The 25214-nt window shown below is 40.1% G+C and overlaps 3 protein-coding genes across 5 annotated transcripts; all 3 read right to left on the bottom strand.

Annotated features, from left to right (window-relative positions):
- Positions 1-1242: 1242 nt before the first annotated feature.
- nat14 (N-acetyltransferase 14 (GCN5-related, putative)) lies at positions 1243-4908 on the bottom strand. Of its 2 annotated transcripts, XM_084089962.1 has the most exons (3): positions 4772-4908; positions 4220-4305; positions 1243-3523 (listed from the first exon to the last, which is right to left on the bottom strand). In XM_084089962.1, the coding sequence occupies exons 2-3, from the start codon at positions 4298-4300 to the stop codon at positions 2762-2764; spliced, it is 843 nt and encodes a 280-aa protein (XP_083946088.1). In that variant the 5' UTR covers positions 4301-4305; positions 4772-4908; the 3' UTR covers positions 1243-2761. The 2 variants fall into 2 exon arrangements, with proteins under 2 accessions (XP_083946088.1, XP_083946089.1); XM_084089963.1 differs by lacking the exon at positions 4220-4305 and having other exon boundaries at positions 4772-4903.
- An 824-nt stretch (positions 4909-5732) lies between these two features.
- znf628 (zinc finger protein 628) lies at positions 5733-13717 on the bottom strand. Of its 2 annotated transcripts, none has more exons than XM_084089493.1 (7): positions 13412-13717; positions 11745-12289; positions 11520-11592; positions 9976-11061; positions 9554-9896; positions 9160-9314; positions 5733-8263 (listed from the first exon to the last, which is right to left on the bottom strand). In XM_084089493.1, the coding sequence occupies exons 2-7, from the start codon at positions 12119-12121 to the stop codon at positions 6005-6007; spliced, it is 4293 nt and encodes a 1430-aa protein (XP_083945619.1). In that variant the 5' UTR covers positions 12122-12289; positions 13412-13717; the 3' UTR covers positions 5733-6004. The 2 variants fall into 2 exon arrangements, with proteins under 2 accessions (XP_083945619.1, XP_083945620.1); XM_084089494.1 differs by having other exon boundaries at positions 13257-13704.
- A 2220-nt stretch (positions 13718-15937) lies between these two features.
- Positions 15938-21664, bottom strand: il11a (interleukin 11a). The gene is made up of 5 exons (XM_084088903.1): positions 21243-21664; positions 20471-20631; positions 17395-17487; positions 16943-17104; positions 15938-16164 (listed from the first exon to the last, which is right to left on the bottom strand). Exons 1-5 carry the CDS (start codon positions 21247-21249, stop codon positions 15991-15993), a joined length of 597 nt encoding a protein of 198 aa, XP_083945029.1. The 5' UTR covers positions 21250-21664; the 3' UTR covers positions 15938-15990.
- Between the last annotated feature and the right edge of the window lie 3550 nt (positions 21665-25214).

Below are 25214 nucleotides of genomic sequence, written 5' to 3'. Positions count from 1 at the left end.
ACGGAAAATTGAGTGACAAAATTACCTTATTAAATTCGTACACTAAACGGTTGAGTGCATAAGTACATAGTTTATAGTCATTATAGTCATCATTTAGGACACGACAAATGTATATGGACTACTCTTTTGGCATACTATTTTTCTCATATTATATAGTAGAAAAGTATTCGATTTTGGATGCAGCGTCTCTTAACACACTTAAGTATACTATTTAAAAATGCACTTTAATCATGTCAAATTAAAAGTTGTAATTTAAAGTACATTTTAAATTGCTTTCATTTTTTGTATTTTAAATAAGTGCGCTTTTGATGTGTTGACTAACATACAAACACGTGAACTGTAGTGTTATTCGATATTATATTTAAAATGAATATATTTTAAATGTACTAAATTGCAACTTCATCATTACAATTGCATACTTACAAACATATCTAAATACATGAGATAAAAGTTTCAATAGAAATTACATCAAAGCATATTTTAGTTTACTGCAAATGCTAGTCAGTACATTCGACAGTACATTTTAGTTTAAACATATTTCAGACAGAATAGAATTAAGAAACTATATAAGTACTTAAGTGGGTCAGAAACGCCCTCTAAAGTTCAGTTAATTGCATTTAATATAAATTTAAACTCTAATAATTTTCATTTAATTGCAAACATTACAGAATATTCTTTTAAACTATTTTATTTTTTTATTAGGTATTCTTTTTAAAGTGTACTTCTTTTTCACAGGGATGTGGTTTTAAAACAATAGTCAAACAGGTTTAAATTAGCAGCTAAAGTCTTAAACGTGACAGTGCAGCTTTCTGTTGCAGGTGAGCATCAAGCCGACCACACAGTGAACTGTATAAACATCCGGTGGTGAATGGCAGCCTTACATGCTGTTGAGTAGTAGAGTGAGTGGTTAAGGTATAGCTGGTGTTTTAAGCTAACCACACAGCATGAGCAGCTCTTAGTTTCAAATACACTCAGCATCACTAAACTGTATCCACCCACACACACATTTAGAGTAGCATGCGGGAATTAACTGTACTTGCAATGTGTTTTGCAGCAAATTTAAAGTAATCGGGCTGGATATGAGATTTAACTCAATTTGCAATGAGTTTGTACAATGTGTCACGGTTTGCGTCTGGTGAAATTTATCAGAGCATTTTTTTAATGCAGCTAAACCACAGATGTTTTGGTATAGAAAGATCGGTGAAGCAGAAAAAACAGATAACCATGCCTGGTAGACACACATTGAAAGGTTTTACACTGTGAGCTTAATTTTATTCATAAAGATTATTCATCAACAGTCAAGGGAAACAAACAAAATGTTTTCACAAAACTCAAATTCACTTATACAATATAATAAATAAGGAGAATAAATAAGGAAAACACATGTAAATCACTATCTGTGTCCAGTTGGCTTTTTTTTAAAAAGCCAACAAAAATCCCTTTAAAAGCAATCCATGCTATAAACAAGAAGATGACTGATTGTCCTTTCAGCAAGACTGACACCTTCATGGCTCTGGCTTTGAAACCCAGTGATGATTCTGTAATGTTCAACATTACAATTCTCTTAAGCAACAATATAAATGATTTGTATAAAATAACACAGCCATCACTAGGTTACTAGTGTCAGTGATTCGCTGGGACGATGTGAAAATGAACAAATACATTTATACATTTGAAATCTAAGCATTTGCAAAGGAATATTCCATGTTCAAGACAATTGTGACAACTGACAGCACACAATGTTGATTACCACAACAAGGGACAAGTCAAAATATCCTTAAAGTTGCCATTAAATGAAAATCTATTTTCTAAATGCAGGTTATTGATCTTGTTGTGAACTATTCAACAAATCCTATTCACTAAAAACTAACAAGTCCCCAACATTAACAAGTCTTTTTCGATAATCTGTAACACTTGGATGTACGACACAATACAGAAGAAAAGATGTCACTACTTCTGGTCCATGACAGCAAAGATCTGGGTTACAGTGAGGCACTTATAATGGAGTAGGCCAATTGTAAAATACTTGGTTAATGGCAAAATACTCACTGTTTCAATAGTATAGCCACAAGATGTAAACACCATTCATGTTAACATGATTTTAGTGTGGGAAAAAATAGCTTACTAACCTTTTCTGTATAAAGTTATATACAACTTCAACTTCAGGTTGAAGGTCCAATGACTATTCAACTTCATCGTCATGACAACATAACTCCATAAACCATAAAAGACTGTAAAAATTATTATTTAAACAACTTCACAGCTCATGTTATACACATTTTAACAGAGGAATTAAATTGCTTTTATAAAATTAGTAGCTTCACATTTTTACCTTTAAATCCTCCAAAGTCAAAATTATTTTTGTGGTCGCATTTAACATTACACCACTGGTTGATTGAGCTTAATAATAATAATTAATAATTTGTTACATTTATATAGCGCTTTTTCTGAGACCTCAAAGCGCTTTACATAGAAGGGGGGAATCTCCTCAACCACCACCAATGTGCAGCATCCACTTGGATGATGCGACGGCAGCCATATTGCGCCAGAACGCCCACCACACACCAGCTTACTGGTGGAGAGGAGACATTGATGAAGCCAATCAGTATATGAGGATGATTAGGAGGCCATGATAGACAGAGGCCAAGGGGCAAATTTGGCCAGGATGCCAGGGTTACACCCCTACTTGTAGGGTTAACTTGTATTGAATCCAGTATATTCCTTTATTTATCTGTAAAGTCTTTAGTTTCAATAATGACATTTATAGATCCTTAACAAACACTTTAGTTAAAGGGAAGCCAAGCCAACCCTTCTCTGGCTCTTCATAATCCTCATCCTCCTCCTCTCCCTCAGTCCCTGCAGTCTCACCCTGCAGACGATAACCCAGCCTCCTGAAGAAAGCTTCTCCCACCCTGGAAGGAAATGGCACGTGGGCGTAGACCCGCCGTATGCCACTCTGCTTTGTTTTGGACTCCAGGCCCTGCACCAGCAATCTGCCCAGTCCCTCTCTGCGGTACCAAGACTGGACCACCAGCCTGCAGATCCTACAAACACCGTCCCGACTCCAACCGTCTCTAGCCACGCATCCCATTATCTCCGCGTCAGAGTCCGCAACCCACACCTCTCCAGCAACCTTTGCCCTCTCCTTCAGCTCATCCTCATCCACCTGCTCTCTCTCGTTTGTCTTCTTCTCTTTGGCTTTTTTACGGCGTCTGGTTTTCTCCTGGTTGGTGATCAGTTTGGCTCGGTTGAAGTAAGGATTGGGTAGATCTGGCTCGGTGTCTGCGTGGTAACTGCTGCCCACGTAGTCCCAATACGGCCTGCTGGAGCCCAAGATGCCCACCGATCGCGGGATGGTGAGCTTGAGGTAGATGATGAGGATGAAGACGGGAATGACCAACGCCAAGATAAAAGAGTGCAGCACACAGCGGAGGATGGAGGACAGGGTGGCCAGCATGAAGAGAGCAAGCGGACGGGTCAGAAGGTGAAGAATCAGGCGGTTTTCCATTCCCTCACATCCTTCCTGCAAACAGAGATAGAATGAGAGGAGAAAAGATGTGAGAATCTCTATTTTTTTGCAGAATCATTTGTCCACTTATCCATTTCATCATATAGCATCAACAAAACACAAAACATTATTTTTAACCATATTAAAAAAGATATCTTCAAAATACAATATATATTTAAATCAATAAATCATGTTGTGTTCTTGCTTTAACAAGTCTTGTAAACAACAAAAACTGTTAACAAGTCACTGTTTCAGTCACTTCCAAAATCTATTATTGTGTTTTTCAGACAGTGATTATTTCATTAAAGCTGAATAAGCAGGTATAGTATCTCAAAAAGAGGCTTTCATTTTTCACAATATATAAAACAATGAAAATGTATTGCTCTCTAATTAACAACCACCAAAACACAACAGTCTAATACTAAAGAATTCAAAAGCATTGATAGAGTGCAAATATCCAATGTTGGCTTGTTTAAATGTACTTCACACTGGTGTAGAGAAATAACACATACATAACCCCTCAATGGAGTATCTCCTATTCATTTATATCTGTGTAGTTCATATAGCTAAAATGAAGAGATTCTTGTCACTGTAAAGTGCATGTGGCCTAAGATAAAATATAAACTGGGAGAAAGGACAAATGAAAAGAATGAAAAGAGAACGGGTGAGGAAAAAATAACAGCCCATGAGGGATATAATGTTGAATCGCACCTTGATGAGAGCCTTAACAGCTTCAATGTCCTTCTCCTGCATCCTCCGCAGGACTACCTCACCAAGATCCAATCTAACCATCTTACCTGAGAGACATTATAAAATAAATAAATAAATAAAACAGTCATGCCTCATGTTAAACATCAAAATAGGGAAACCTGAATTCACTCTAGATTTTCATTTTATTTCAGAGAACTCAGCTGCAAGAAACAGGAAACTCTCGTAGGAATACATGCAAATAAAGACAAATTTAAAGTGATAGACTTGTGGTTTATGTATGACTTCCTCATGGCCCATGGGTAATTACATCTTCAACATTTATCGAAAATAATAAAAAATAATAAAAAACAAAAAAATCATGGCATGGCTTATTTTGTCTTTCAGGTTGTGCAACTGGTTCATGAAGCATTTAACAGGTTTAAAGTACAATGCTGTACCGTTAGCTTGCTCCGTCAACCCAGTGACACTATTTAAACCCTTATATGGTAAACGCCGCCTTCTTTATAGCTCAATCTATGGCTATCATATATAGAGCATGCGTGACCTACTTACCTAATGTTCAGAGACGCAGGGATTGCTTTAAAAGAAAAGCAATACCCTCCTCTGTAGTCGATGTTACTTGTAGTGTTTGAGGGATTTAAGGATTCAGCGTTGTCTGTCTTCCCGCATGGAATGTAATTTGAACCAATCCTCATCCGGGAATACGAGCCTGCGCAAACTGCGTAGTGTGGATGCATACACGTAGCGGTTGAACCTTTCGACGCTAAAGCGCATGCGCACTGTATGGATTTGACTTGTGGCGTTATAATACTAACAAGGATGATAACAATAATTCGTCACATTTATATTGAGCTTTGTTCAGCACTCAAAGCGCTTTACATGGAAGGGGTATCTCCTCAACCACCACCAATGTGCAGAATCCACCTGGATGATGATGACGGTTTTACACACATGTGCCTGTTAAGTTTTTATTGAAAAAAAAATAAAAGTTGGCAGCTCATCTATGTCTGTAAAAGAATAATTTTCATCCATATCAAAATGGAAAATTAAATGTATTCATTAAATCTAACCAAAAATGTACCTACATATGAAGTAATCTGAATATACTTCTAAATTCTGAGAAATTAGTAAAACAGCAAACACAAATACTGACATTCATACCTATTTTTATTGGTAATTGTCATCTAGTACCAATATTAAGAAACAGAGCAGACATATTTACAAAAGTTCACTTTGTACAGTAACTGTCAACATGACAGCATATCATATTTCATATTAGTTTATAAATTCTCTTTTCAGTGCACCCTGGATGTAGAAGAACACCAGGGATTTTCTTCATTTAGAAACCATTGTTTTTGGTTGGGCTGAATTTGATGATTGTGGTTTGTGAAACAGCTCTCCGTAGGGGCCAGGTGAACAACCGCTATGTGCTTTATCCCCACAAAGTGCAGTCTTGAGGGGACAACAGCTTAAGAAGAAGACACGGTGGTGTTCTAAGGATGTCTATGTATGCAACAAACAATTCTCAAATGATTTATGTAAGATTTAACATAGGTCCTGTGTCAGTCCTACAGCTACAACACTGTCATCAGCTTCCTAATCTTTAAAACCATTATTCACAGTTCAAAAAGAAACACTTTAGAATGACAGAACCATTACTTGAAATGAAAACATTTGTATATCTGGTAAACACGTGCCACTAGTAGTTTTGCATGTGAAACAGTGTCATGAGGTGTGAATTGTGTTAAAGCAAGTTAAGCTATCAGATTTACTCCATGCTCAGCCCTAAATTCCAATCAGTCCCATCTCTGAGGATATGCTCTCAGCCTCAGCAACTTTTGACTCTTCTGACATTACTTCCTCTTGTACCCCTTGTGCATCATTATTTTGCTTTTCCTCAGTTCCTTCCACTAACCTATGTCCTACATCTGCTGCCTCTATTCCACCCTCTCTCAAACTGCTGGTGCTAACTTCAATTATAACAATGCCTTCTCCTCCTTCTAATTGGAAGATTCCCTCCATTTGCCCAGAGTTTGCCCCAACAGCACTTTTAAAACTGCCCCTTGCCCCAGAGCCGTTGCCATCACCTTCTATCAGTGCAATCATTTGAACACTGTCCCCTGGACCTGTGCTTCCATCAATTTTTGTTTCGTCACCAAGCTCAAACACGACATCCTGCCCTTCCAGAGGCACCAAAGCTTGACCCGGGTGGCAAGAAAGGCTGAGATCCTCACCTGGGCATCCGATGTAGCCTGAGCCTGGTTGAATGTTCTCCTCACCCGGAGACTCTGTTTGGAAATGAAGCACAAATGACTTCTCTACTTCAACATTTCCCTCAGTATTTGCAGTTCCATGCCCCTCACTCTGTCCAGCCCACTCTTGGAGTAAGTTGAGAGAGACCATTTCGGTCTTCTCTTTTCCTGCATCTCCCTCGCATTCTCCCTCTGTCTGAAACCGGAGTACATATGACTTCTCTCTTCCCCCACTATTCCCTCCCTCTTCTCCCTGGCCCTCACCTTCGATCTGTAAGACATAAGACTGCCCTGCATCATTCCCTCCCTCCATCTCCACCTTCACCTCCATCCCATCCCCCTGATCTCCATTCTCCATTTCTTTCTTTAGGCACAGAACAAAGCGCTCCCTTGGAATTTCTTCGACAGCTTTCTCCTCGACTGGAACACTCTCAGTATCACTGCTCAACACAGCGGAACTGTTTGCTAGTGTAGAGTTTTGCGTCATCGACATAATGCGAACTGCAGGGACAGAAGGACTTTCAGGTACTTGGCTATTGCTGACAGGCGACACAGCCAGTGGATTGTTAGAATTAAGCTGCGGGAACTCTGTCTTTACAGAAGCAGCAGAAGTGGCACTGGACATCGTAGTAGATGTGGAAGTAGCAGCTGAAAACATAAATGGTTGCTTGACTGGTGTGGTCTGAACAGTAGGAGGGGATTTTGGGGTAGCAGCTTTAGGCTTCCGTCCACGTCTATTTCCACCTTTCCTGCTACGACCGAGGCTTCCTAAAATTGGACGAGTCATCGTCGATGTGCTTTGAGGCTGGGCAGTGATGAGAGGAGCATTATTATTGGTCAAAATAAATCTCTGCTGTGTCTGAACTGGTTGAAATTGCTGAATTTGAGTTTGGGGTGCCGCCAAAACCTGGGGCATTGCCTGAATGGTCTGCAGCAAGGGGAGGGTCTGTGGTTCTGAAGAGGTGGGAAGAGTGTTTGTACCAGATGCTGTGGGGACCAGGATCAGACTAGGCTGGTTACCATTGTTAGACTGGCACTGAAGTAGCAGAAAATTCTGTGTCTGTGGAGGTGGTGGTGGAGGAGGGGGTGGTGGAGGAGGGGCTTGCTGTGTTGGAGTGGGATTGGAGAGTGGGATTAGTTGCAGCCCGGAAGTTGTCTGGATCATAAAATAATTCTGTGATGTGTTTGGAGGTATGTCAAGATTTGGGGGTGAAAGAATCAACGTGGAATTGCCATCACTAGGAAACAATGAGGTAAGCCCTCCAGGTACATTCAAGTTTACATTTAGCGTTGCTGTCTCTGAAGCCCCAATACCTTTAGCCACCTTTCCTGCTTCCTTTGTACACGCTACTGCACCCCCAGAACTGTGAGTTCTCAAGTGCCTCTGCAGGTAGGAGAGCATGACAAACTCTTTTCCGCAGTGTTGGCACTTGAAGTCCTTGCGCGAGGAGTGTGTGCGTAGGTGCAGCTGCAGATTAGATGAGTGGGTGAAGCTCTTGTGGCACTGGGAGCACTGAAAGGGCCTTTCTCCAGAGTGTGTCCGTTCGTGCTGTTTGAGGTTGGAGGTCTGAGAGAAAGCCTTACCGCACACAGAGCAAGCATGTGGACGCAGGCCAGAATGGAGCTGACTATGGCGACGGAGACAGCTGGTGTTCTTGAAAGACTTTCCACATTCCTGACATACATATGGTCTCTCACCGGTGTGCTGGCGAAGATGGTATTGGTAGTGTGAGCTCCATTTAAAGGTCAGTGGACAGTAGGGGCACTGAAAAGCCCGCACACCTGTGTGGACCTGTATGGGTTAAGAACAATTTTCAAGATGTTTTAATATTTATCTTGGTTTTTAGCTGATTTTGAAAACATAAACAAAATTCAAGAAATACTTCCCCCAAAAATTAAAATTATGTGAATATATACTGGTCAATTGCCATGCACTTAAATTTAAGTGGAACTTTTAAACTTAAAAACACACAAAAGCACCATAAAAGCATAATAAATGTATAATAAATTAAGTTTTATGACTCGTTATATAGCTTAAAAGATACAAAACGAAATTGAAGTTAATAGTAAGCTTTCCTTTAGTGAGCTGCTAACTGCTGCAACCAAATCATTGTGTCAGTAAGTTGAACTTGTGAATTGGATCAGCCCATGAATTAACCATTCAGACCTTCTTTTTTTTAAACCAGATCAAACGATTGTAATGCAAAAGATACAACTGTTTGACGCCAAGGAGAACTAGTGTGTATGTCAAGGAAGTGGATGTTTTTGTATGTTTGTTTTGCTATTCACATTTATTTCTGATATTAATTTCTTATTTAATTTTATTTAATCTTATTTAATAATTCTATTACTCACACAAAATTGTGACTATAAAAGACTTGTACTATACTGCACAAATACAGACAACTTTTAGGAAACTTTCACGGTGCCTTTGAAACTTGACAGATCCAGTCCCTTTTTATGACATTTATTATGATAAATAATAAATGAATTCTAAATGCACAGTACATCAAAACATTTACATTTGTGTTCCATGCAATTTATTTAAAAATATTTAAATGTAATTAATGTAGCAAATACATCACAGCACTGATTTAATAATGCAAAGTATACGTTTTTTTTTTTTTTTTACATTGCTCTTGCGCAGAAACAAATCAAAACATCAAGTTGAAAAGCAGCTGTGTTTACCCTTTGGTGTATGGAGAGCAGTGAGGACCTTTTGAAGCTCTTGCCACACTCTGTGCATCGATACGGTCTCTCCCCAGTGTGATCTCTCATGTGGTACCTAAGTCCTGATGAACCTTTAAATGACTTCCCACATTCAGAGCAGCGATATGGCCTCTCTATAGGGAATATAAACAGAAATACCATCGTGAGATAAATATCACGTTGTGTGAGACAATGTCTCATGTATCAAATGGGTGTTTTTAATACAAAGATGTAAGGTCTTCATATATCAAAAGATTGAGAACAAATAGCATAAATGTATAATAAATGAGAATAAATAAACCTCACAGTTAGAGAAGCCAGATTTTGAATATAAACCAAACAAATGGTTTAACATCCACTGCAGCACCCTTACCGTTATTTGTGGCAGATGTCTTGCTACCTCCACCTCTCCTGCTTCCCTTCCCTGATGCTTTGGCAGATGGCTTCACAGCTCGTCTCTCTCCCTCCTCAGTGACAGCAATTAGACTGACATGGATCTCTCTCTCTCCATCTTCACCATCTCTTTTTAAGGAGGGCAGGGGCAGTGAGAGAGAGGGACAGACGATCTCTACTTCCGCCTCTGCCTCAGCAAGCAGCCTCTGCTCGGGAGTGTGGGAGTGCTGGTGGTTGAGCAGAGAGGAGAGCAGAGGAAAGGAGCGGTCACATGCCGAGCAGTTGAACTGAGAACGCGACTCAGACAGAGCGAGAGGATGGGCCTTGAAAGGAAACGAATAATGAGAAATGGAGGTTGTTTCTTAAAAAGATCTTCTTTGACAAGAATTTCTTTGGTCTTACCTGAGCCATGTGTCTGGTCAGTCCACTGCTGGTCTTGAAACTCTTCCCACAGTAGGCACATTCTGTTGTAGTTTGTGCAGTTGAGACACTGGTCTCAGTGGACATCTGATTCACAGACGCGGTGAAGGTCTGAAGTAGATCATACTGTGCCTGCCCTGACTCATTTCTAACCGCATCCAGACCAAGTAACTCTGCCCCCTGACCGCTATCTGCAACTGCGGTGGTTTCAACAACCTCTTCAAAGTCTGCCAACAATGGTGTAGCCCCCACCAGTGACACCCCACCTCCCTCCGTGCTATTTTCTGTAACAACCTCTCCATCGCCTGCTGGACCAAGGCTATCTAGGTGTAGAGTCTGATGTGCCTCAAGGTGACTCTGTGTTGAAAATGTCTCATTACAGCTGCCACAGCTAAACAGCAAAACACTGGCACCCGTGTCGGTCTTGCTCATGTGGATATGCTCTGTGCCCGTGACAGCGGAGGAAGTGGGTGTGAGCGTCAGCTGTGGCAGAATGTTCTGATTGGCTGTGCCTGAGGTAGCAGGCGAGGGCGTACAGTGAGACAGGAACACCTGTCCGACTCCTCCCTCCTGTCCACCCACGAGGCCCACCATTTCAGAAATGCTCATCCCAACAGTGTTCAAATCCTCCGTCAGCACCACCTCCATCTCTCGAGTTGCTGACTCTGGACCGGCCCCTCCAGCCTTCCCAGCACTCTTCGCCTTTCCTTCTTCATGAGAGATGCGATGCAAAGCCAAGTTGGATGAATGCGTGAAGCTGCGTCCACAATCCCCACAGATATAAGGACGTTCTCCCGTGTGTATGCGCATGTGCTGTCGCAGATTAGTGGACTGACTGAAGGCCTTAGTGCAGACTTCACAGACATAGGGCTTGAAGCCCAGGTGTACATTCTTATGGCGACGCAGGCTGCTGGAGTTCTTGAAGGCTTTGGAGCAGCTGTCACACGGGTACGGACATTCACCAGTGTGCTGGCGGAGGTGATACTGGTAGTGCGAGCTCCATTTGAAGGTTAAAGGGCAGTAGGAGCACTGGAAAGTGCGAAGACCTGTATGCACACTGCGGTGAATCTGGATATATAAACCATTGGGATAAGAAATAAATCAAGTTGCTACAATTGTTACATTTGAAGAAAGTCACCTTTAAGACATTCATAAATTCTACTTAAAAACTACAGTAAGGGTGTACATAATAATCTCCAACTATCAGAGGGCTAGGAATGCTACATAAAACTTAATCATGAAATCAATTATAATTTTCATTTTAAAATAAAATAAAAAACTAAATGTTCAAAAGTTTGGGGTCAGTCATAATTTCTTTGGAAAGAAATTAATACTTTTTTATTTGGCAAAGACACAAAGTGACAGTAAAGACTTTTACATTGTAACAGAAAATTATATTTCAAATAAAAGCTGTTCTTTTGAACTTTCTATTCATAATCAGAACCCTGAAAAAATGTATCACAGTTTGATTTATCTGGACCATAAAGATATATATGGTGACACTGCTTGAGATTGGAATGGCTCACCTGTAGAAGAGAAGAGCGTTTGAATGCTTTACCACAGTCATCACACTTATAGGGCTTCTCTCCAGAATGAGACCTTAAATAACATACAAACCAACTTTATGAAGTAAAAATTGTGGTGAACAGAAATAATAAAACAAAATAAAGTAGTCAGCACAGAGTCACATCTTACATCGGGTTTTGTGACCTGGCATGTTAAGCCATATCTAGAATCATTTGACCTCTCACCTCTGGTGGTATAGTAGGGCAGATGAGCCCTTGAAGGCCTTAGGGCAAAGGTTACAGCGATATGGCCTCTCGTTGTTATGGCTTCTCTGATGATGTGCCAGTCTGGATGACCACTTAAAACTCTTCCCACAGTCCAAACACTGGAATGGATGCTCTGGGTTTTGAGCCACCGTTGCAACAGGGGGTGATGATGATGTCACCATGTCACCCGTGAGCCCGACTGTTACTGACTCTTTGACCTCTTCTTCTCCCCTCTCTCCATCCTCTTCTCCATCCTCTGTGGAGGGGAGGAGGGAAGGAAAGGGAGAGAGGGAGGAGGATGTTTGAGAAGGTAAGAGTTCGGTTTGGACCACCAGAGTAGCAACAGAGTTGGCCATCAGAAAAAGTTGGGCTGTAGTGAAGGGATCTCAGTTTTGCAGTTTTGCTCTAATTATGGCAGCCATGGCTTGTGTTTGATGGAGTTTGGGCCAGTTTTCTCAGATTTCAGCTAGGGAATCTTTTCTGAAGATGAAAGTCTTCTGTCGTCTTCTCCTTTGTTGATAGAGCTGTACACATTTAAATACATAGAAATAGATTTAAGATGTATTATATGACAAAATAAAACAAAATAAATAGGCATATCAGATCCTCACATTAAAATATGTTCCTCATATGATTTGTTTACGGTAGTTTGACTCTCGGTGGAAACAAATCAAATTAGGCAGATGTCAACATCAGCTTGAATAGCATTTCCTCATTCACAAAAACTATGAATACAACTATGACCCAGACTACACTTAAAATGAGGATAAACATGGTCTGTGCTATGCAGAATGTGTTTTGGACTTTGAATTATGGTCTGCCATGGTCAATGAAATTCAAGAGAAATTTGGAAACACTCAAACTATTAAGACAACCCTACTGGTCATCGGGACACATTGCAGCAAATCATTAAAACAGTTTGTGGTAATATTAATACGCATTCAATTTAAAATTCTATATTTTGTTTTACTTTCGCCCAATAATTTTATGACTGAAGCAAAAACAGATGAGAAACTCTGATATATTGTAAATAAAAATATATAATAGAGTCCAAATGTGAGAATACACAAAAAAATCTGGGATTTAAATGCAATTTGAGCCTGGTAAAAAAAGTTTTAAAATCGGTCATGATGTGTGGCACTGATCATATGCTTTGTACAGAAGGTCAAATGTTCTTCCATTGAGTACTAGATGATCTTTGGATCATTCTCAAATCATGCAACAAAACTGTGGAGTGTCCTTAAAGCAAAAACTAAGACTAACCAAATACGAAGATATTCTAAAAATCTATGAAACTATGACATTTATGAAACTGTTATGCTAGTAGTCATATAATTTGTAATGGAGAAAAAAAAAATTAGATTGCCCCAGAAATTAGAAAGCCTTTAGACAAGACTGCGTGTTATTTTAATAATAATTATTTTCCAGGAGTAATTCTGATCATCAATGCATCTCATCATCAGTAAACAGACCATCTGAGAATTGACCCACCTTCTCCTTTAAAAATCCTCCTCCTCCTGTTTCACTCCCCCTCCCTCACCCGCTATCTATCTGTGTGTTCCTGCCTTCTTGTCCCAGGGAAAAGGGGGAAAAAAACAAAACACAAAATGAAGATAAAAGGATTCAATTGGCCAAAGCGCACTCACCCCTTAGTTTCTATACAAATCAATAGTGGATCGTTTTATTGGCTGTTTGTTGAATTATTTGTGATATCTCGATCCGGCCTTATCGAATCCATTTCAGTCTTGTCTTCGTTCCGCAAGCGTCGCAATATTTATCGGAATAGGTACATTATTCAATGCATGTGTTATTCCCCTGGTCCATTTCTATGAAATGGTCGTTTTTGATATAATGAAATAAGGCCGAAGTCCGCAGTGTTAGTCCACACAACCTTAACAATAATCTAGAGCACAAACTAACCAGCAGTCGCCCGTCTGTGACCGCCTCTCAGTAAAGTCTTCGGCTATTGGTTAGCTCTCGTCCCCTGTTGGTTTGTCTCATTGGTCAAAAACATACTGTGACGAACTTTTAATTAAGATGTGCGTAAAGCGTCCGCAGTTTTGTTTAAAATTAACAGGAAATAAACCCATTAGGTTATTCTACAACTCTCGCATCCTAAATAAGTCTCAATTCTTGATTATAAAGAAAGGAATTTCATGTTATGCACTGGTTTGGCTCTGCGCAAGGATTTGTGGGAAATGTAGTTCAGCCCATACGTCATCGCTTGCTCAGTATGTTCAATATACCGCTAAACCTACAACAGTAAGAAAATGTGCATGCCTACTGAAAAGTAATGATTAGTTATTATGTTTTAAAGGTATATTCCCCTTTTTAATTTTAGCATTCATAATTATAGCCTTCCCTTTTAGACAATGGACAACAACCACATTTCAAAAATGTAGGCTACATGTAAATTCCTTTATTGTCTCTCTCACAAGGCACACAATTGAACACAGTCAGCCAATTTTTGCATATTTAGTGCACATACATGTAGCAACTAACATGTAGAAACCGACCTAAACAGAGATGATTGGCGGTGAGTAGTAAAAAAGTACAAAACATGACAGAAGTCTTGCTTCTGGATAGCGAAAATAAATAATTTTAACATAATTGTCCATTTTTATATTAATAATAACATTATAATAATATCAATAAATAGTAAATACTGTATCAAAATCCTAAAAAGAGAGAAGGAAAGGGAAAAAATAATGTTAATATTGCAACACATTGATAGAGCACTGGACTTATACGTACAAACAATATTATACGTAAACACGCATTGTATATACCAGTTTACATTCGGGAACATGTATGTACAGCTTTACAGTACCAAAGTATCACAATACATAGTATTTTAAGGCTTAGGTTGTCTTTTTCTCATGTTGCTTGAAATAATGTTTATCAAAACATGTTCCTGAATCACAGAACCAATCATATATATATATATATATATATATATATATATATATATATATATATATATATATATATATATAAACCCCAATATGCTGTGCAAAAAAATAAAGACAACAACATAAAAAAAAGACAAGCAAAGTTCCGGTCAGTGCTAGTCCTCTCTCCTTCAGCACTGATATATGTTACACTCCCAAAATATTGCTACATCTAGTGGCAGAGAATTGTAACCTAGGTAACAGTGAAGAGAATATTAAATTGTATAAAAATACAATCAATTTAATAAGAAACATAAAAATGAAGCTGTCGTACATGTGTGTGTGTATGTGTGTATCTGTGTCGTACAATTGAAGCTGAAAGATAAAATAAGAAAGAGTACACTTCTTGACTTGCAAATGAAAGAATGTTGACAATGTTGACGTGTATCAAGAAATCAAATAAATAATATCATCAAATAAATAACTAGTCAATAAATAAATAAATACATAAATAACGAATAGTTCTGAAAAATGAATTGTATAAAAAAGAAAAGGCAAAGGAAGGTTTACGGTTAAATGGAGCGCCAGAAGCAGGATGTCGACTGGAGTGCACTGTTGTTTTCAGATGGGACTCCTTCAATGATCAGGCTTCAGACTGCGACAGGGATGGACTGGGACTAAAAATAAATGGGCCTGGGACACACAAGGCCCATCACAACCCACCACAGATAATCGCCCACTACAACATCGCACAAAGCATTGGGGGATGTTTAAATCTTTCTCACATGATTCAACTTTTGTCCAATATGGTGTCAGATGATTTAATGTGTCCCTTTCTATGACTCAATTTACCCCTATTTTGGGACTGGGACTGGACCTAATTTTTTGAGAGGTCATACTTCTATGGCACTACATTTCAGCTGATAGAAAACATTCTGAAATAAAATTAGGCCAAATCAATTATTGTCTTCCTGGTTACATATTCATAATTGTGCATGACTGGAAATGCAGAATTGTGTTAGGCACAGATTCACTCTCATGCTTATACTTGGTTTGGTAGCGAACAGTAATGGAGGTTTGAATGAGACTGAACAAGGGTAGGTTGTGAATGGGTAGGAGAGAATAAGTTGAAATATTCAACTTCCGTCCTTTCATTATTTTCCCACAAGTCGACCCAGCCCACTGGGAAAAGTCCCGTTGCTCCCTATGGCCAGTCCATCCCTGGACTGTAATAATGATCGAGTCCTGGCCTTTTTTGCTGTATTGTAAAGAGACTGTTCACTGCTGAGGTTTTTTTTTTTTTTTTTTTTTTTGCATGATAACGTTGAGGTTCCTCATGCTGGTAATCTAGATTTAAGGGTAAGGAACACTCGTGAGGCCCAGTCACAGAAGAGCCGGAACTGCTGCAGGAGTTCCTGAGAGGACTGAACCACCTCCCAGTGAAAGGCAGGATTAGGTGGAAGTGAGGGAGAGGGAACGGGGATCCGGGGAGCCTCTGCTCTGGCCATCTGAAATGTAAAAAAAAAATAATAATTACAACCGTGAAAGCACTGATGATATTTCCATGTAACTAAATTATATATATATATATATATATATATATATATATATATATATATATATATATATATATATATATATATATATATATATAGTTTTAATATATTCCATTATACACATTTGTTCAAAAGTTTTTATTTTTTTTTAATGTTTTTGAGTCTCACCAAGGCAGCATTTATTTGATCAAAAATACAGTGAAAATACAGTCTTTTTTTTTACAAATTAAAATGACAGTTTTCTGTTTTATTATATTTTAAAATAATTTAAATTATTTCTGTGATGGCAAAGCTGAATTTCAGCATCATTACTCCGGTCTTCAGTGTCACACGATCCTTCAGAAATCATTCTATGCTGATTTGCTGCTCAAGAAACATTTCTCATTATTATCAATGTTGAAAACAGCTGTGCTGCTTAACATTTTTGTGGAAACCATGGAAAACATCAATAGATCAATAGAATGTTCAAAAGAACAACGTTTATTTGAAACAAAAATCTTTTGTAACATTATAAATGTTTTTACTGTCCCTTTTGATTAGTTTAATGCATCCTTGTTGAATAAAAGTATACATTTCTTTGTCTTTTTTTTTTTATCTTACTGACCGCAAACCTTTGATTGAGTATTATACTTCATATTTTTACTACATTTTGTAGGTTTTATAAACAAGAAATAAGCCAATCTTGTAACAGTTGTATCGTTTGCTGAGAGATGTGCGTCTGAGCACGTACCTGACGTTGTAAGGAGTTTATGAGGCTTTTAATGTGGGAGATCATGTCCGTCAACTTTGGTACTGAGCTGTGGGTCTGCTTGCGAGTTATTTTGTTCAGCCACTCAAAATGGTGCTCGAAGGACTTCAAGTCCGCATGGAGCTGAGAAAGAGTAGGCTTGAACTGCAAGAGAGAAAAAGAGAAAGAGCCAAAAACAACATTAGTAAAAGAATTCAGAACAAAACAACAATGTCATAGCAACCTAACCAAAGAACTACATTGTACAAGCATACAGATAAAGCACCATCCATAGGGCAGTGCAACTGGTGCGACCCATGCATTAGGGAGTCCCAGGCCACGCAATTATGAATTGACCAATTGGGACCCCCTTGCTTGGGATGGCTCTGTACTGTTAAAGAGGTCAATAATGAAAATAAAGGGCAGCACGAGGGCCTATTTGTCCTCATACACACCTCCAGAGTGGTGAGGTCACTGACTCTGCTGCTGATCGCTGGAAGAGACTTGAACCTGTGGTGATCAATCTCTGCACCAAACACCGGGTCTTTCTGAAAAGAAAGGAAAAAAGACAGAACGGGCATCAATGAAAAGTTAAAAACTGCATATTGCACACACATTCTGAATGGAAACGTCATGGCACTTTCCTCTAGTCACACCTAAGTTCTAGATCCCCAACTTTGAACTCAACAATCAAAACAAAAGAGTAACAGTTGTGCCAGAAATGAAACGACTGGCATCCACTAGCAGAACCACCGCAGAATTACAGGGAACAGCGGTCAACCAGAGTTCCCCGAGCTTTAACTTCTGAACCAAGACAATTCAAGTTCGTGACCTGAAGCCACAGGATGTTTTCTAGAGGAAGAATAACAACATAAGCAATGACTAAGGAGTTTAAAGTGGAATAGACAACACTGGGCAGCAGGGAAACTCCAGGGTCAGGACTAAAAAAAGGTGCCATGACGTATGGGCCGGTCCGTGCCTTGCTGCACTGTCATCACGTGGCACTAGAGGGAGACAGAAACAAACTCAGGTGTTTGTAAGATGTCATAGGGGCAACAAGTGACCTTAACTTGTTCTCGTCCGTGTTTAGACAATGCGTTACAATATCTGCGGTTCCTAATGTGGCCACCACGTGAACGAAGCAGAGACTGTTTACAAGTCATCCGAAGGGTTGTTTGTGAGCGCTAATGAGTGCTGATAAAATGACAGGTGTAATGCTCCCTTTGTGTCTTTCAAGCCTCGTCAGAAGAGGAAAACAACATCGCAGACCAATCAGAGGTCAACGTGACGAAAATAATAGCGTGCTCAAGCCAGCTTTCTGTTTGGAATGATGTGTTTTTTCCTTGGTTTGTTGTTGTTTTTGTGCTCCCTCAGCTCTGCATCCCTCTATTTTTTCTATCTAGGCTCGTAGTATCAGCCAAATGATGACACATCCATCCTTTAGCTCACTGTCCATCTTAGTGGGACTATCATCACACACATGAGCACTTGTTGTGCGTCTCTCATCCAGAGCGCTCTCTGATCTCTTTATCTCCTCGGTCGCATGTCCCCTTCTCCCACCCCACTCTCACCGTTTGGATCATGACCTCACTCGACTGATTCTTGTGCCCTCCCTCCTCCCGTCTTCCTGAATGCAAATATGGGAATGTGATAAATCGGAGTGATTTTTATCAGGACACTTTGCTGTGGAGACCGAAAGCTAAACAAGCAGCCCCACACCTACACAGACCACAAGTATTTACAACATGCACACTCTCACCGGCACGCACACACGGTCATACAAACATTGCATGTATACACACTCTCACCACCTCACACAAGTAACAGTAACACATTCTGTACATACACGCACACACAGAGTTTTATAGCTTTCTTGTGGGGACTTTCCGTCGACTCCCATTCTATTTTTCTTTCCTAGCCTTGACCCCTGTAAAGTGGAACTCCATGCAAGAAGAAAAGAAACCAAAATAAATGCTTCATGTCATTGAAAAACTAACAAAATGTTTTTCAAAGTGTGTCGGGCCCTTTTGTCACGAGTGGGGTCTTTGATAGAGTTCTCTGCTGTAACATCTGGTGCACATATACAAGGCGGCAGACGCAAAACACCCTTATATACAAGACGCACACACACTCACAACCAACCATTATTATGTCTAATTGAAGCAAAGAGCTGGAAGAGGTGGCATGGGATTTTGGATCCATAAGTGATTGATTCAGATCAGGTGATTATCTGTGCTGAAAGGAAAATCTGTCCTGTTCGAGATGAGTAATCATTTGAGTTACACATAATCTCAATGAAAACTGGAACCAAAGACCATGCAGGGTCAAAAGAACAGCAGAAATACATCTTAAAGGGGTAGAAATGAAAATGAAAGTTCTGTCATCATTTACTCTCTCTCATATCGTTCCAAAACGGTATGACTTTCTTTCTTCAGTCTAACACACAGCAACAAGATATCTTGAAGAATGTTTAAAACATTCCAATTTTATTTTATTTTAATTTATATACTATCATAGTTTTTATCAATATTTCAAATTAGCTTTTATTTTTATAGAAAATTTAGTAATTTTGATGTATTCCTTTTTATTCCTTTTTTTAATATTTCTAATACATTTATTTTTTATTTCAGTTCTCTCTCTTTTTGGGTGAGGGTAAGGGTGAGTAAATGATGACAGAATTTTCTTTTCTTTTGTTGAACTATCCCTTTTAATACGAACCCCAATGATCTGGAATCGTATTCCAACAAATAATCAAGCCTCATCCTACGCCATTAAGCAGTACATCTGTTAACATTTTCATTTACAGTGGAACTACATAGAAGGCAGCACTGTACTTTTCACCTTTCTGTGCCACGTGCTTCACCCATGCTGGTAAACAGGACTTCCAAGTAACCATGGGAACAAGGATCTGTTTATGTTTCCGAGGTTGGAAAGGGAGGCCTCGGAGAGGTGAGGGGGGCAATGTGGGTTCAAGACCCTCAAAGTACAGATCTCCATCACATAGAAACCACAAAAACCCAACTAAAGCCCACAGCATTTCGCTCTCAGATGGTCTGAGCGCTGGATACAAGCACAAGGCTCGTTCTGAGCATGCAGATCGTGTTTATTCCCCATCCCGTAGGTTCAGGCTCATTAAGTTGAAAGTTTACGAATGTTACATTGCGATCTTTGATGGTGTCTGGGATGTCAGCCCTGCTGCTGGGCCTGAATCCAGGGATCTGGTTTTTTTTAGTCAGATAGAGGCTACAGTAATGAGCCTTATCTGCTCCCACATGGACTCAAAGCTACCGCAATCTGCTATCTCAGCTCTAATATGAGCCAGCTGAATAAAAAGCCGATTGACGGGTGTGTGCGCATGTTTGTGTGTGAGCGAAAGCGCCAGAGATAAGCCAATTCCTGTCCACAAATCTTTTGCAAGGAGCATTATTATAGCCCAGCTGTTCAGAGGCTCGAGATCAAGATCTGATCATCATCAGCATCTCTGAGTACAGTGTGAGCTTCCTCTCCTGGTGTCACAGCAGATCAACTCACCAGTAGGTCCTGAGTCAGCTTCAGAAGGTGTCTGGTCTGATTGCTCAGCTTGTCAAAGTCTGTTTGGATCCTCCTGGGGTGGGCAGGGAAGGCAGATGCTAACAGATGCAGTTGAGCCAACAGCAGCGAGAGGAGCAGCGATGAGGAGGAGTCACCCAGCACTGCGGAGGAGAGCAAATCATTGATGCACAGCTATAAACAATACTCCAATGTTCGTCCCAGGAGCCCGTGCCACTCTTATAATAGGACCGTGTTTCCACACGTCCAAAAAGCATATCAATAGTCTCAGCCCAGAGGACACTTCTTTCATCTTTTTGGGAGAATCGCACGTTGCATCACACTTAGAAGAAGAAGCGGTCCGCTGAAGCTGCTGTGCGCCCCGAGCGAGTAACACTTGATCCATTATTACTGTCGACATGATAAATGCTTCTCTAATGAACTAACCGCGAGCGCCTCAAGCCATTATCCTGTCAAACTAACTTAACACATTAACAATAACATCCCGAACAGGTTTCCATTAAAAAGTCCCGCATTTATAAATCACTTTAAAGGCTTGTCAGTTCAATAAATCGGTAGGGATGCTTACTAGTTACATAGTTTTATCTTATGCAGCATAAATTAGTTAAACAGAGGGGGGTTTAATAACAAAAGGCGATTAGATGAGTTAAAGCAACAAGTGTCAATCGCAACAGTGGAAATAGCAAATTAGTGACGGTGATAAAAAAAGGGAAAAAAAGGAACAGAGCGAATGTATAAACAATTTGACACTTACATTTCATATTTGTCCAGGTCCTTGTTTTAAAAAGCAGATATGTTGCAAATAAATACGCAGACAAATAAACAAACAAACAAACGTATAAAATGAATAAATAAATGAAGCTCCAGATGTTGTCACGTGCTCCAAAGTTCGTCTCTCTCTCTCTCTCAGTATCCGCGCGAACGGCTCGCGACAGTAGTTTACAGAGGAAGAGCGTGAGGTGAGGAAGAAAATGAATGAATGACAGAAGTGTAGGATTAACGAGAACAAGAAAACAGCACCAAAACCTGACTGTGCCCAGTTCCAATAGTTGTTTAGTTTTAACAAACGCGAGTGAGGATGGAAAGAGACACGGCGAGGGTCAGAGAGGTGTATGGAGGGAGAGACAGAGAGAGAGAAGGATGCGAGGGTAAGTCTAATTTTTCGCGAAGTGAAATGTTTAGGCTTGTTTAAAACTTCCTTTATAAAGACGGGGGTATGACACATCCTGAGTCACCACTTCATTCATAAAAACACTCTCTCACACACACACACACATTCGCCTTCTCCTCAGAGCGCGCTTCCCGCCCCTCGGCACTGTCTGTCTCCTTTTGCGAATTTTTGAAAGAAAGAAAAAAAGAAGTTTCTGTTGTTTTTGTTTTTTTTCTCTGGCAATATCATATTCTCTAGGTCTGTCTATCTCTCCTGCTATCTCTCTTCCTCTGCACCATCCCGCTATGCGATCTATGGCAATCAAATCGTCCATCTCTTTATCTTTTCATCTGCAGATCTCTTCCCCTCTCTCCCTTTATCACTGCAAAAGTTTAAAAAGCCCATTGTTTCATTTTATATCAGTCAATCTGAGTTTGATAACTCTCCCGTTCTGTCTTTCTCTCAGCCCCGTTATATTAGGAATAAATAAATAGGCTGCATTATTTGCATAATGTAATGTAGCCTAAAGGGGGATTGCGCATATTTACCACATACACACCTATTCAAACTTCGCTCCTGAGACAGCAGTCTGTTATTTCCACCCTTTTCGTTCACTGACGCTCCCTCTTATTTCTCTCCAGGGTAAAGGAAAGAGTGAGAGAAGGAATAAAAGAGAAAGGTGTTGCATAGTAAGGCCTGTAAGTGTTGCATAGTAACAGTTAGGGAATTTGCAGAACATTAGCACTAACCCTTCAAGAGCGAAAAAGAGAGCCAAGCAAAGTTAGAGAGAGAGGGAGAGGGGGAAGGTTAATTTAGCATATACAGAAACCAGTGCACGGCACTGGAAACACAGAGTCACATGCAATAAAGCATAGCACAGTGTTGCAACAGAAGCAGAGAGGAGTTTCCAGACAGAGAGAAAGTATGGCTGAGGGGTTAATCCAACCTTACATACACATGCGGCATTAATAGCTGACCTTTCCATATTCACGAAAGTGAAGAAAAACTCGCTCAGGGGTGTAGGAACGACTCGAAATGTGTGAGAGGGGGGACATGTTAAGGTATGGGAATGATTATCTGACAAAAAGTGGGGGAACACTGGAGTTATGGCACAGTGCAGGCACTGGGGTTTAAATCCGGTCTGCATCCTAATCCCATTCAAAGTCCTCCATTTTCTTGGCACTTTTGATGGGTCATAGGTCAAGTAAATGACAAATAAGAGTGTGCACAATAAAGAAAATTAAAATCTTTTTAAACAGATTTCAAGCTACATTAGAATTAAAAATGTACACTTTATATTCATGTTGGTTTCATATAGAAAAATCGTATACAATTTTTCATGAAGCTTACATTTAATGACAGTGTGTTTAATGAAACGTCACCCCCAGTTTTGATGGTTGCAGCATCCTCACTCACACTTATGCATACATAAAGCCCTGTTCACACACAAGCATTCATTTTCCCACTTTCTCATACACTCTCTCTCACACACACACACACACACACACACACATGCACACAGGGTGTGTGGAGGTAATGTGGTTGCAGGGTCACATTCTGGTTTTGTTGGGTCAGCCGTAAAGAAAAAAGGGAGGAGAGAGGAAGAGATGGAAGGAAGGGAAATGGATGAGTGTGCAGGAGCGATGGAGGGATGGAGGGAGATATTGACACACTCGCTCTTTTAATTTCCCACATCAAAGGGCCGTTTGAAGACACAGCTGGGAAAAGAATAAAAGAAAGAGTGAAGTTAGTCACTCACCGACTCTCTCTGCCTGCATGCCCTGATGGGGGTCTCTTGGGTGGTTGTTGGTGAGTCTGTTTAAGTCCCTAATCCAAAGGGCGTGTGTGTCTGATTATGTGTGGGGGTGTGTTAGCGGGTTACCAATCAGTGGTGATTGCTTTGCTGTATGCGTGTGTGTGAGTGTGTGGTCCTGACGTTCAGCCTGTCACATCACCGATCACTAAACGCACCAGAGGGAAGACCGGTAGTCTGAGCTGTCCGGTCACAAACCTCACAGACATTACACCAACTCCCACACATTCGCACACACTCCTCGATCATGGGGGAAGTGAGACACAGGTGGGGAGCAATAAGAGTCCAGACATCCTGGTACCTCATTACTGTAATATCCCCTATTATGAGACACACACACACACACACACACACACACACACATTCATTATGTCCATGTTCACACGCTGCCAGATCTCCCCTCCTGAAATACACATACACTGCAGCACGCAATAATACACACACTGTTTCATTGGCCAACAGGCTCACAACTCAGAAATGGTTTTTGTTGTCTTTTTTAATAGCTTCCTTTGATGTGTCAGCACCCTAGGCAAGAGGGCAGAAGCTTAATTGGAACAATTAAGGCACTAATGAATTTCAACAGGTGGGTAAAATGCTGAGTTTAAGAACTACTGTTGAAAAGCGTTTTTTTTTCCTCAGGGATGGGCAGTAGGCTTAGTGAGACTGATGGTTAAACTCAGTAAAACAGTTGAACTCAAGAATGAAACTTAAAAGTTCTAGAAAGAGTATATTCTATTTGGTTTCATTTCACAGATAATGCTTAACTAGTGCATGAACAGGGCAAATTGTTTGTTTAAAAGAACAGTGATTTATTGTTTATTAGAACAAGATTATTGTTTATGGCTTTCTTTTGTTTGTGGAACACAGAAGATTAGCAGAAAGTCCTTGCACTTTACCATACAATGAAAGTGAAATGGGTGAAAAGTGTAGATGCTAGAATAGAGGAGACAAGTAACTTAAGCCCCTTTCACACAGCGCTTTGAACCCGGGAAATTGCCGGCAAATTGCCAGAACGCCTTCTGTGTGAACGCAAACACGACCCGGGATTGATGCCGGCATCGATGCCGGGTTGCGGACCTAGTAACATTGCCGTGTTCAGTCCCCGAACACGCACTGTGTGAACAAAAGCCGTAATAATGCCGTGTTGTAGTGATGACGCTGAAGCGCGGGATCGTTCGCCAGCTGTGAAACGGTACGTAATGCGCTAGTTTATGATTGAATCAGAGAAAAAAACGCAGAAGCGTGGTAAATCGCAGCTCATAAGCAAACTTAAGACGCTGCTGAGACATTACAAGTCACATCAATGTCACGTGTCTTTACGGGATTTTTACAGGTTATGTGTGAACGCACTCTCTGATTCCGGAAAATCACTGGCAGTGTGAATGAACCAAAAATCAAACGAACCCGGGTCAAATTCCGGGTCACTTTATCCGTGTATTTTCCGGAATCTCTGTGTGAAAGGGGCTTTAGATTTCAGATATATAATGACACTAAAATAATGCAATAAACCTTAAAGGTGACATATTATGCCCCTTTTCACAAGATGTAATATAAATATATAAATATAAATATACCCCCCAGATCATTTATTATAGTGTGTTAAATTTTTCCCTCTTTGGTTGTGAGCAAAAATGCTCAGTTTTTGTATGTGTCCCTTTAAATGCAAATGAGCTGCTTCTCCACACCTTTTAGTTTGTTTCTCTTTAGTTTTCTGTTCCCTTTGTTCTAGTTTACCGCTAGCCATTAGTTGTCATGGACACTCT

The sequence above is a fragment of the Abramis brama genome (assembly GCF_963993115.1).
Source record: "Abramis brama genome assembly, chromosome: 17".
Classification (NCBI taxonomy): Eukaryota; Metazoa; Chordata; class Actinopteri; order Cypriniformes; family Leuciscidae; genus Abramis; species Abramis brama.
Note: the sequence above shows the minus strand (reverse complement) of the source record. Positions and strands in the feature narration are given on the sequence as shown.

Excerpts from the sequence above, each read along its gene's own strand:
- nat14 (XM_084089962.1), bottom strand. The coding sequence starts at position 4,300 with ATGGTTAGATTGGATCTTGGTGAGGTAGTCCTGCGGAGGATGCAGGAG. Across the intron at positions 3,524-4,219 it reads CTGTTAAGGCTCTCATCAAG|GAAGGATGTGAGGGAATGGA; the intron begins GTGCGATTCAAC and ends CTCTGTTTGCAG.
- znf628 (XM_084089493.1), bottom strand. The coding sequence starts at position 12,121 with ATGGCCAACTCTGTTGCTACTCTGGTGGTCCAAACCGAACTCTTACCT. Across the intron at positions 11,062-11,519 it reads AACGCTCTTCTCTTCTACAG|ATTCACCGCAGTGTGCATAC; the intron begins GTGAGCCATTCC and ends TTATATATCCAG. Across the intron at positions 9,315-9,553 it reads GACATCTGCCACAAATAACG|AGAGGCCATATCGCTGCTCT; the intron begins GTAAGGGTGCTG and ends TATTCCCTATAG.
- il11a (XM_084088903.1), bottom strand. Across the intron at positions 17,488-20,470 it reads AGCTGACTCAGGACCTACTG|AAAGACCCGGTGTTTGGTGC; the intron begins GTGAGTTGATCT and ends CTTTCTTTTCAG. Across the intron at positions 16,165-16,942 it reads TAAACTCCTTACAACGTCAG|ATGGCCAGAGCAGAGGCTCC; the intron begins GTACGTGCTCAG and ends TTTACATTTCAG.